The 12,472-nt window shown below is 34.0% G+C and overlaps 2 protein-coding genes across 3 annotated transcripts; one reads left to right on the forward strand and one right to left on the reverse strand.

The window, feature by feature from the left end:
- Positions 1–385: 385 nt before the first annotated feature.
- LOC132712988 (uncharacterized) lies at positions 386–3,123 on the reverse strand. Its single transcript, XM_060695426.1, has 2 exons — positions 2,965–3,123; positions 386–685 (listed from the first exon to the last, which is right to left on the reverse strand). The coding sequence occupies exons 1-2, from the start codon at positions 3,019–3,021 to the stop codon at positions 401–403; spliced, it is 342 nt and encodes a 113-aa protein (XP_060551409.1). The 5' UTR covers positions 3,022–3,123; the 3' UTR covers positions 386–400.
- Positions 3,124–4,670: 1,547 nt separating this feature from the next.
- On the forward strand, positions 4,671–12,248 carry LOC132712989 (elongation factor 1-alpha). Of its 2 annotated transcripts, none has more exons than XM_060695427.1 (7): positions 4,671–4,693; positions 8,474–8,651; positions 8,908–9,076; positions 9,617–9,795; positions 10,028–10,307; positions 10,880–11,136; positions 11,697–12,248. In XM_060695427.1, the coding sequence occupies exons 1-7, from the start codon at positions 4,689–4,691 to the stop codon at positions 12,054–12,056; spliced, it is 1,428 nt and encodes a 475-aa protein (XP_060551410.1). In that variant the 5' UTR covers positions 4,671–4,688; the 3' UTR covers positions 12,057–12,248. The 2 variants fall into 2 exon arrangements, with proteins under 2 accessions (XP_060551410.1, XP_060551411.1); XM_060695428.1 differs by lacking the exon at positions 4,671–4,693 and adding an exon at positions 7,244–7,390.
- The last annotated feature ends 224 nt before the right edge of the window (positions 12,249–12,472 follow it).

Genomic DNA, 12,472 nt, shown 5'->3' on the forward strand with positions numbered 1-12,472 from the left:
ATCTATACAGGTCACAAACGCACTATGTTGGTTTTGTCGTGACGCGGCTCATATGTGTTTGTTTTGGAGATGTTATTTAAATATAAATGTGAACAAATTTTGGGCAATTTTAGAAACTATTCTGACATTTCTTGTTAACAACATGGGGGAAATTGCATACTTGTAGAAGATAAGAATGGGGTTGAGTTTCAGCTCCAAATAGTCCTTAAAAAACACTGAATGAAATTATGGATGACATAACACAAGGGACAAATATCCCAACAAATTGTGCGCTTTAGGGCTTTTTATTATTATATGGATGATAGTCGCCCTTTGCAAAGACAGACATCTATGAAATATCAGATTATAAAATTGGTCGGTCTTGCAGTCGAAATATTGAAACTGAATGGACAACATGCTATCACAAAAGCCCATCTCTTAGAGTGTTGTGCTCTTGAGTCAGAGTTAAAATTAAAACAATTTCTAAAATCACAAATCTCACCCTTAATTCTACTGGCAGAATTGTATTTTTTATTACTGCATTTAGCCTCATACGTTTAATATGCTTCTCAGTTAGAATCTTTCTTTTCATGTAGTCTTTCTTCATGCGCCAGTTTGTAAACCCATACCTAGAACCATACCCAGGCCAGCTGTATTCTGTTCGAACTTGTATATTTTGCAGTGTTTGTACAGGTTTGGCACACACCTAAAAATAATATAAACAAACAGACAGTTGACAGGAAATTTACTGAACTCGTATCAAGGTTTTCTGAAAATATTACAAATGTGAAAACAAAATACATCTGATCTACAAATTGCAAAAATTGCAAAAGTATCCCTAAAATGATCAAATTACAACAATGTTCACAACAATATGCGCCAGAGCACTTGAATACTGTCATTCTGTGAAAATTTGGTCGAAATGACTTGTGCGAAAATTGCCAAAATTCATAGATCTAAGAAGATGTGTAAGCGACCGGAAAGCTCATTCGGTAGAGCCCGCAGGTCCCAGGTTCTGGAGTCCTGGTCAAGCTGCATTTTTTTCTAACCCTGTGACAAAAATAAATTTGGACATCAGGGCCTGTGACATGCACAAGATTCATCACCTACTAAGGGACCAGACCGACATGTCGACTACATTTCACAATTTGACAAACACATAAAAAGTTCAATCCCCAGCTATGACCTTGAGCGAGTACTGCAAGCAACATGATTATATCCTCTACTTATGTTGGTCATATCATGTACAATCAACCAATTTATTTCTTAATCCCATCATGCATGCAAAAGTTATGAACAAGACACAAATTTAAGTTTCAAAGTTTATTTGTTCCATAGCAATTAACCATCTGGCTGTAGTGAAATTTACCATTCTACATTTTATTATCAAAATTTTATTTCACCAATGGGGGTAGTTAATCAGGGTCCTTTTTTTTGCCAGTGGTGCAAGACACTTAGAAAGTATTGCAGATGGGGACGGACATGTGTTGTAGGTTGCAGTTTTGACCTGTTTGTTGTCAGTATTGTCATTTCTTTCAATGAAATAGAGAGAATATATTGCTTTTGAGGAGATATTGTTGATGTGTTTGCACCAATTGAGATCGTATGGAATGTTGACTTCTAATTGTATGTATTTTGATTCTGTGGCAAATTTAAATTCAATGTTGTGAAGCCTACATGGGTAGATTGTCTCAGGGCCAAAACACCATTTTTGGGGACGGGGCCTCAGCCTTTTTCTTGGGGAAATTCCGAAAATATGTGTGATTTTGGCATACTTTGGGAAAAGGGGTCTCAAATTTAAAACAAACTTTAAACAAGTTCTTTAAAATAGAAAAGCAAAAAGCACTGGGAAATACTAATAAAACCTTAATTCAACACCATCATTTAATTTTGTTCTAAATTCTATGGGAAATTTCAAAAGACTGCTTACTGGGAAATTTTTATACTAGCCATGTCTGGTAGGCTCGTACTTAATTCACAGACTGCGGTATAATGGATGCCAAAAATAAGAATTAATTAAAAGCAAATTAATAAATTGAGACAGCAAGGAAAAATGAGCATATCATACAATTTAAAATAACTATGCATGTAGCCACAGGAACTTGAAATTCTATCAATATAAATGATAATATCCAAATATACCCCCTATATACTATAGTATATAGGGGGTCTATATACTATAGTATATAGGGGGTATATTTTGTATATTATCATTAATATTGGTTATTTGATAGAATTTCAAGTTCCTGTGATGTAGCAGTGGAAGGCAAAGAAAGAGAAATAAACATTTAACATACTTAAGATTTCGCATTTATCAGGCTTTAATACCTTATTAGACCAGACTGTTTACCATATTTCATGTTCTAAAGAGATACACGGTCATATTATATTTTGTTCCAGGACGTATTAAAAAAGTAAAGGTCAGGGTATCGCATTGTAACATGGCCAGCGATTGGCTGAAAAAAAGTGCAGGGAAAACCGTATGAGTCAATTTATACATGAGGTGATTGGATGGAAGTGGGGTATTTTTAAGTAAAAAAACTAATTTAAAAAGTAACACTACACTGTTTTCTGAAGAAAATGAAATATTTCATGAGTCTCTGTGCTAATTTTGACTTGGATATTTGCATTCATAAAAAGTGTATGTCAGTCCTGTGATCAGCAGAAAATTTCAATGAAATGGGGGGTAATCATCTCTGAAGTCATTTTGCAAAAAATTTGGTTGGCTACCCCTACATAACAAGAACATTTTCATGTGTCAGGCATTTCATTCTGCTAGAAAAATTAGCTCTTTAGCATGAAAACTCAATTTTAAGGTAGGATTATGGACCATTTCTTATAATGTAAGTCTATGGAAATATCAATGTGAGTGTCTGACCTAAAGACCCTGTGATAAAATATTTCTGAACATTTGATCGCGAAAAAAGGTGACAATTGAAATTTTGCTGTAAAATCTGTAAAGTTAGATCATTTGTATCAGTTTACCTGTTTCACTACTAAAGGATTTTGAAGAATCTGTAAAATTTTCAAGCTTTTTGACATTTTACCACCTAATAAACACGAATTTGATCATTTACATTATTAACCTTGCGACACTGTAATAATTCGTACCCATGTATTTTCGTACCTTTATAATCTCGCATCTTCGTCTTAATATAATAATTTATTTGAAGTAAGGCACAGATAAACTCAGATGTGTCTGAGATGTGGTTTTTACTAAAGAAAATAATTAATATGTAGATCTAGTGAAATTTAAGATTATCTTATTTCGTTTGCAAAGCTAACTGGAAATAAACTTGTCAGCCCATATTTATCTAATCAATAGAGCAGGGTAAATTGAAAATAAAAATGCTATTAATGTAAGCTGTCACTTACGTTGTTTACATCAAATAACCTTCAGATTTCTGAAATTGTGAATTTCCTTTTTTAGTTTTAGAATGTTCTTCATTCTGCCTGGTATATATAAGTAATAGAAAGAGCACCGAAACATGAGGCTATCAGATTGCCGAGTGTTTTGGTGTTCTTTCTTTTTTGTATCATAGTCAAACATAAAAACAAGTTCCCTGTTGTCACAATTTTAAACCCCGGGAAAAAGTAACCAATGATCGAGCATCTGAATATGATATTTCTGCCGCTTTCCCTTTCTCTGCCGCCACAATATGTAAACCCCAGCAAAAATAAGCCAATCAACGGGCATGATCTGGAGTGCGGGTAACTGATACCTGCACACCAGTTACCGCACTGTGCATGTATATATGTATACGATTTAACTCTGACACTTTTTCAACAGAAAGGTCCCCAAACTATGATACAATTATATATATATATATACATACATGCATACATGTATATGTCCCATAATGATATTCTTTTGATCGATCATTGTACGTATCTTAAATTTCTTTCTGTATTTTTCATTGTCGCCTTATAAAAGACAAAAAATATGTGCACAATTGAAAAAACGGATTGCCTTTGTTTATTTTCAGATGACTATGTTCGGTAAGGAGGTAAGTAATAGAAAGAGCACCGAAACACGAGGTTATCTGATTTGTACGAGGGGGCGTAGCCCCCGAGTATTAATCAGATTACCGAGTGTTTTGGTGTTCTTTCTCTTATGTATCATAGTCAAACATGACAGCACGATCCCTGTTGTCATAATACGAAACCCCAGAAAAAAATGAACCAATGAACGAGCATTTGAATATGATATTTCTGCCCGTTTCCCTTTCTCTGCCGTCACAATAAGTAAACCCCAGCAAAAATGAACCAATCAACGGGCATTATTTGGAGTACGGGTAACTGATACCTGCACTCTAGTTACCGCACTGTGCATGTATATGTATACGATTTAACTCTGACACTTTTTCAACAGAAAGGTCCCCAAACTATGATACAATTAATTATAATTAAGCCATTGAATGTCTGGTCTAAAATGTTCACTTCTTTAAAAAATTAATTAATCTTTCTCGATTTTTTTAACAGAAAGAAATGCATTGAAGTTAAGACGTTAACAAATTACGCCAACAATATTTCTATATTATCGATTTTATTTCTATCACCTTTTCTGCCTTTACAAACAGTTGGGTTTGAGAATAATTGATTCACGAAATTTTCGTGCATTTTCTTATATAACGCGGGAAAGTCATTATGCTTCGAGGACTCAAGAAGATTAGTGTGTAGTAAACAAAAAATGTTGACGAAAATCCGGAATGCGGTATTATTATTATTATCATTCTTTCTTTTTAAAAAAATGTCTTCTTTTTTTTACAAAATTAATGCTTATCTTCTTTCTTTTTTTTTCTCTTCTTTTTTTGGCACTCTCGTCCTATATAAATATGATGCAACTTTGTGATAGCAAAGCATAGTACTTTATGACAAGGGTATACGTCTAATATTTGCATTTACCCTTGGTGTAAATTTAATAATTCGAGCAAATGATTATTTCTTAAACAGTATTTGAATGTATTCTTTTATGGCACTGCATTAGAAACTCTGTATTATGTAGATTGATGACTTAGTGTTGCCGGATACGCATGCCTACGGAGAGAGCACATTTGCTGGCGAAACTAAGGCCCGGCATGGTTGTAACCTCAGAAGTTGTCAAGAAGGCACGTGACACTTGCCTATACCATTCATTGCTTAGAATGACCAGTGTTAACATGAAAATCCGGAAAATCGCAACTAAGGTTTGTCATATAATTATATTCATGATTTTGATTATTTTAAATAACGTTTCGTCTATACATTTTCAAAGTGTTTCACTGTGTTCATGCAAACATTTTGCCTGTTAAAAACAAGTTTTGCAATGACTGTTGGCAAAATAAATCTGCCTAGAATAATGAATGTTGCAAAATGAAGTTAATAACTCTATAACTATATTTTGTGTAGATTATGGTAGATGATAACCTGCATTATAAATTTCGTTTGCCACATTTAAAAAGGCTTAAGCCTAACCTTGATGGAACCACACCTGCTTAGTCTTTGCCACCAGTATAGATCCAAGCTTGCCTGCACATCCTTGTAGCCTGAATAAGCTCTCTGCTGTCGGCTGACTTATTTAAATATTCACCATAATAAGTCTTTGTGGGTTCGAATCCCAACAGAGACTTTGGATTCTTTTATGTGAGGAAGCTATCCAGCTAGCTTAGGGAACGTCGGTGGTTCTACTCGGGTGCCCGTGTCTGCCTGAAATAATGCACGAAATGGTACCGGAGGTCTTCCTCCACCAGTAACGCCGTGTCGATGTGACGTTAAATCCATTTAAATGGTTTCATGATGATGCAAACGATTAAATAAGTGCAATTTTAGAAATTGTTGTAAATATAACAAAACAGTTGCAGATAGTAAGGAAAGTATATTAATAATGGTAATTCGTCGAGTGTCTTAACAAGGATAACAACGAAAATGTCTCAATATTTCTAAATGTCTCTGATATTTCCTTCTGGTTTAGTTACTGTACATTTTGTATAATAGATTGTTTCAATGTAACTAAAATCAAACAAAATATAATAAACATTTTATTGTAATTTAGACTTTTCACTTTTCATTGTTTTTTTAAACATCCAACCCATTTTAAATTCGCACTTTTTTGTCACGTTCCATTGTTAGTGTTATTTTATTAATGGTTTTAAAGCTAGTTATTGCTTGCGCACGATAGTATTACGTATGTATAACTATTGCGTACGTGTCCACGCGATACATGCGCATGCGTAAATTGAAATATACCTATCGCGTGCACGCCTAATACAGGTACTAACGCATGCGCACGTGATACATTTGTGGCCACGTAATAACTTTCATGACGTGGTCACGTAGTAAATAAAAAAAACTTTCGTACCGTAGAATGGTGGTATAAATTAATATTTGTATGGACAAATGTCAGACGAAAGAGAAATCAATGTTTTCCGTCGTTTTAGAAAATCAGATTGGTAAATTGGTAGAATGTCATGTCGGCATTAAATATCAGCGAATTTTATTTTGGTAACTGGATGCGAGCGATAGACCAACAAGTCATATAAACACACTGCAATAAAATCTACAACTTGTGAGTGAGATACTGGAAGTAATCCGCTTTATTAAATAACATTCGACAGAACATGTACACGCATGGAAATCAAACTTACAAATGAATTTTGAATAAATTACGCAATGTATATATGTACAATTGTATACTCAAGTTTAACTTGAATTTGGATCACTTCTCAAAAGGCAAGACGTTTAAATTTGTACATGTAGATATTGACATAAACGTTGACTGTAAAATTTCTTTGTCTGACAAAGTAAACAATTGTCATGTATTACATGACTGGTTATATAAATTTTATGGTCGTAGTTTTATAAATTAATTACAGTAATGCAAGTCTCTGCTTTAATATATATATCTAGTTTAATTCAAATTAAGGAAAAATCATTAATAATTATTTAGCTTGGACTGAAAAGTTAATAAATTAAATGTACTGAAGATCGCCGAAAAATGTTGCCACATTTTTTTTTTAATTTAAATAATTAGAAATTATTTTAATTGTTGACTGCTCATACAGTGGAAATTAGCCTATCGCTTCTTGCAAAATAATGAATAAATCATTGCAGTCTAATAATAGTAGCTGCGTAATTACTACTCAGTTATTTAAATATATTGCATGGTCATTTGAAATCTTGATTATCTCCCGCGGAGAATATGACACAAGTTTCCTCTCTGGGACCCCACACCTATCGACTTTGACCGAAACGTTGCGGTTTGTTCAATGGTTCCTAAGCCGCCTGAAATTCGATGTGAATATAATAGGAACCAGCCTCACATCCTTGCACAATATCTCGAGAATGACGTCAATATCTCGACCCCTCTAGTAAAAGTATATATATCACGTGACTCTCCAAAATCTTTCCTTTTTTACTGCGGCGGCATATTCTGGTGCGTACAATAAAATTTTCTAATTTATATCGAAAAATATCAATGAAAGTTCGTATCATCTGACACTAATTTTTACTTAAAAACTTGGATTAACTCTTTTATATTTGTTTTGGTATGTTTATATTCGTACAGGATATGTATTTAACACAATATTTTTACTTTTTAATGTAGACGGTAGAATTTCATGACACGTAGTGAGTGATGCTCGCCATGCCGGCTTCAGCAACTGTTGTTTTTCTTTGTCAGTTTAAAAAGAATTCAGCAAGTGTTTGAAATATTTTATTTTTGAAAAAGTAATCTGAATTTGAATTGTTAGTCCATATGGTCTAACGGTTTCATAATTGTACATTTTAATGTCTTTATTCTGGGTAACATGCCGGCATATGTCACGTGCGTTTTCGGGCGTTAATATATCAGTTGAACAGGAGATTCGGTTACTTTAAAACGATTAAATATTCAGATTTCTGCATTGAATGATTTTTTATGGTTATTAAATATATGGTGATAATTCACCGAGTCACGTGAAGTCTTGTCTGCCCATCCTTTGCGCAGGAAGCTGTTCTATTTCATTTCTGCATTTATAATGTTAGAAGACCTAACCAATTATAGTGTAGAGAGTAGGATATTATTTAGATCTAGTTTACCTTGTATATTGACTTAAGTGCGTGCTGATTTATGTAAATTTTGAGATTGACATGTGGCATTTTATTGGGATATTTATTATGTAAATGCACACGTACCCCCCTCCCCCACTTGAAAAAAAGATGGGAAATAAGGAAATGTTTTTAACTTAATCTTTCAATGTAAATGATGATTGTTTATGGTCTTTGGTGAACATTTTGGCTAAATCCTTTTTCTTTGGAGGACAGCCAAATTGCAAAATCTATTTAAACATTGAACAATAGATGGATCTTTCATGTTCAGGATAATTATTTGTATATATGGTCAATAAGGAAATAATTGGCTACATCCATTTTTGGAGGATAGCCAAATTTGAAAATTTATCTAAACGCAGAGCAATGGTTGCATCAGTCTGATCAGATTTTGATTTTACCTTTAACCTGGGTGTGATATACATTTCAGACTGATATTAGCCAAGCATCAGAACAATCTCAAAATGGGAAAAGAAAAGATCCACATCAACATTGTCGTGATTGGTCACGTCGACTCTGGCAAGTCAACAACCACAGGTCACATGATCTACAAATGTGGTGGTATTGACAAGAGAACAATTGAGAAGTTTGAGAAGGAAGCAGCTGAGGTAAAGATTAATTAATTAATTGATAATTTCCAGACTGTATGGACATGTTTCTGTTGCTAGGAATAATAATTATTTTAGAACTTTGTGATCAAGATCTCTCTCTCTATCTCGATATAATTATGATTGGTTGAATGGAATTAATGTATTTATCAGCTTTCAAACTCTTGTTTATACACTGTAGAATGAAATTTGTTTACTTCTCTTTGCATGTTTAGAAAATATATTTTATTAATGAGTTAACTATCTTATTTTACAGATGGGCAAAGGCTCCTTCAAGTACGCCTGGGTGTTGGACAAACTGAAGGCAGAAAGAGAACGTGGTATCACCATCGATATTGCCCTGTGGAAATTTGAGACCACTAAATACTACGTCACCATTATTGATGCCCCAGGCCATCGTGATTTCATCAAGAACATGATCACAGGTAAATGAGTGCCAGTTGTAGCTTTTGACTGTGTATAGAAATACTGAAAATGCCTAAAATAAAACCAAAGATTCTGTGAGATGAAAAATGTGAAGAAAATGGTGCATGAGTTGATATAAACTTAAGTATATTGTTGAAAAACTATAAACTGTAAATATACGTCGCATACAGAAAAGATTATATTAAGTTTTGAGGTGGTCTTTTGTAATGACTGTCCAGGGTGTTTAGTTGTTGAATTTTTTTCTGCACTTGAGACATGGTATACTTCAGTTTGCTTTGCTCATCTTGGCAAGGTTGATGCAATTATTTGCAAGCCAAGAATTAACATTATTGTACTTGCAGTACTGGTAACTCTTTTAATAGGTGTACTTGAAATTATGTGTATATTTTACTGTAGACCAGTACTTTTCAGGAATAGCCTGTACTGTCCACAGAAAAAAATTGATTGGGAATATTGCACTGCAAATATGTTCTTTTTTTAAAAGTTGGTATGGTGTTCTTTTAAAAGTTTGTATTTAATTTGATATTTTTTCCTTTCAGGAACATCCCAGGCCGATTGTGCTGTCTTGATTGTAGCTTCTGGTACTGGTGAATTTGAAGCTGGTATTTCTAAGAACGGTCAGACCAGAGAACACGCTCTGCTCGCTTTCACTTTGGGTGTGAAACAGCTCATTGTAGGTGTCAACAAAATTGACAGCACTGAACCACCATACTCCGAGGTAAATTTTGATGCTAGTAATAATGAACCATACAATGCAGTCATTTAATGTCAATGTGGTAGTCTAGATATGCAATTTTGTGTATCTACAGAAATTGGTTTAACGTTGTTTTAACTTAACAATTGAGCATTTAAAGGCAAAATTAAAAATATAGAAAAAAATGAGAAATTAAAAAAATTGCAATTAAAATTCTGATCTTAAAATCCTACATGAAAATTATTTCTATTTTCAGAAAAGATTCCTTGAAATCACCAATGAGGTATCCAATTACATTAAGAAGATTGGTTACAACCCTAAAAATGTTGCTTTTGTGCCAATTTCTGGCTGGCATGGAGATAACATGATTGAACCATCCAGTAACATGACTTGGTACAAGGGGTGGTCTGTAGAGAGGAAGGAAGGAAATGCTTCTGGAAAGACCCTATTTGAGGCTCTTGATTCCATCCTTCCACCAGCAAGACCAACAGACAAGGCTCTACGTCTCCCACTCCAGGATGTCTACAAAATTGGAGGTAAAAATATGGCCTTTATATTTGATGACAGAAATATTGTTAATTATTACAGGGCTTTTAAGCTTCACTTTTTAAAAGATAAATGTGGATCTATTGTAAAGGTTATTGACAGCATTGATTAAACCCATTCATGTAGGATTTCTCAAACTAATAAGAATTGCAATGTTTGCCATTCCAAAGTGCCAATAGTAAAAAATTATATTTGCAAAAGAGTATGTCCCTTTTCCTCGGTGGCTTTAAATATTCAGCACTGAGAAAACTGGATTGACATTGACTGTTGACATCTTTATTTTAAATTAGCACAAAATTGACTTGTTGATCGTTTAAAAAAACAAAACAATAAGACTTCAGAGAAGAATAGATTGGTGAAATATGGTGTGAATTTTTGAAGTTTTGTACATTGTTCTAGTACAAAATGCTCCAGCACCAATGTGTTATAATGAAAGAATCTTAGCAGCGGATACGAGTCGAGAGATGGAGGCCATTACGACTATAATGTTTTTTAGTAGTAAATTAGAATAACTTTAATTATAACATTTCTTATAATTGATAATTCATTTATGATTTGATAGGTATTGGAACAGTGCCAGTAGGTAGAGTTGAAACTGGTATTATCAAACCAGGAATGGTTGTTACCTTTGCTCCTTCCCAAATCACCACTGAAGTTAAGTCTGTTGAAATGCACCACGAGTCCCTCCCCGAAGCTGTACCAGGAGACAACGTTGGCTTCAACGTGAAGAACATCTCCATCAAGGACATCAAGAGAGGAAACGTTTGTGGAGACTCCAAAAATGACCCACCAAAGGGAGCTGCAAGCTTCTATGCCCAGGTAATTTCTTCTTTGCCCAGATAATTTTATCAATGTTACTTAATTTAAAGGCACAGAAGTGCAGTTTATTCTGGCTTCACACAGCTATTGTAAGATAGTGAGAAATTGCAAAAAGAAAATGTTATCTGATTAATCGAGATTTGTTTCATGATAACACTTGTGTTTTATACGTGTTCAAAAAGTTTGTGAACTTGGGCCTGATGGTGAAATAAGCCAGGCATGTTCCCTTGCTTGAAGCCTACTTTGCCATTTTGCAACACTTGTCAGCAGGCACTTGTATAATATTGCTACCAAGCACAGAGTAACATACGTGTTAGGCACATGTAAAAATGTAAGGAAGCTTTCATTTGAATTTGTTGGTGAAAGTGTTGTGTGTAGGTCACACCCGTAAAATTCAGTACAAACTGTAATTTAAAATAATTGCTAGAGTGATAAGTTGAATGCGTTTGTGTGATTAATGTTTTCATCCATTGTTTCACTTGAAAGCAGAGATGGTAATACCATTTTAAATTGGAAGTATTTTCTGTATTTCTATAGTTTTGTGTTCTTTATTCTTAAAGGTCATCGTTTTGAACCATCCTGGAGAGATCAAAAATGGATACGCACCGGTATTGGATTGCCACACTGCCCACATTGCTTGCAAATTTGAGGAGATCAAGGAAAAGATCGATCGTCGTTCTGGAAAGAAATTGGAAGACTTGCCCAAAGCAGTTAAATCTGGTGATGCTGCTATGGTCACATTGGTACCAAGCAAGCCTATGTGTGTAGAAGCTTTCTCCAACTACGCTCCACTTGGACGTTTTGCTGTACGTGACATGAGACAGACAGTGGCTGTTGGTGTCATCAAGGAGGTTACTAAGGTTGAAAAAGAAGACAAGAAAACCAAAGCTGCCCAAAAGGCTACAGGAAAGAAGAAATGATTATTAGAGACCTTAGGAAAGAACTGTGGACTTCATTTAGAACACTTACAGCTATGCCGCCATAGTCCACAGAATTTATTTAAACATCCAAGAAATCACTCTGAAATAAAGAGTGGTAACAGCTTTTGTTTTAAGTTCTTACCAGATAAGTCGCTTCTTTTTAATTTCTGGACTACAATAATACATAGATATCACATTCATCGTAAAGAAATACGAAGGAAAAAACTGTTAATGGCTAATTATTATTTAATTTAAGTAAGTTTTTTTAAAGTAATGCTTTTAAAAAACTGTAAATTAAAAAAAAAAAAATCAGAAAAGACAATTTGTTGTTTGTTTCTTTAGGTTTTAATTAAGTGAGAAGTTTCATGGCATTATTTCCAATTTATTGGAGATGAAAAGTAGAATATTTAAATTTG

The sequence above is a fragment of the Ruditapes philippinarum genome, unplaced genomic scaffold (assembly GCF_026571515.1).
Source record: "Ruditapes philippinarum isolate M1 unplaced genomic scaffold, ASM2657151v2 ctg3235_1_1_1_1, whole genome shotgun sequence".
Lineage (NCBI taxonomy): Eukaryota > Metazoa > Mollusca > Bivalvia > Venerida > Veneridae > Ruditapes > Ruditapes philippinarum.

What these genes read in the sequence shown, in the direction of transcription:
- LOC132712988 (XM_060695426.1), bottom strand. Translation starts at nt 3,021, where the DNA reads ATGTCAAAAAGCTTGAAAATTTTACAGATTCTTCAAAATCCTTTAGTA. An exon ending in ATCCTTTAGTAGTGAAACAG is followed by an intron (nt 686 to 2,964) that starts GTAAACTGATAC and finishes TATTATTTTTAG; the next exon opens with GTGTGTGCCAAACCTGTACA.
- LOC132712989 (XM_060695427.1), top strand. An exon ending in GGATGTCTACAAAATTGGAG is followed by an intron (nt 10,308 to 10,879) that starts GTAAAAATATGG and finishes ATGATTTGATAG; the next exon opens with GTATTGGAACAGTGCCAGTA. An exon ending in CTGCAAGCTTCTATGCCCAG is followed by an intron (nt 11,137 to 11,696) that starts GTAATTTCTTCT and finishes TTATTCTTAAAG; the next exon opens with GTCATCGTTTTGAACCATCC.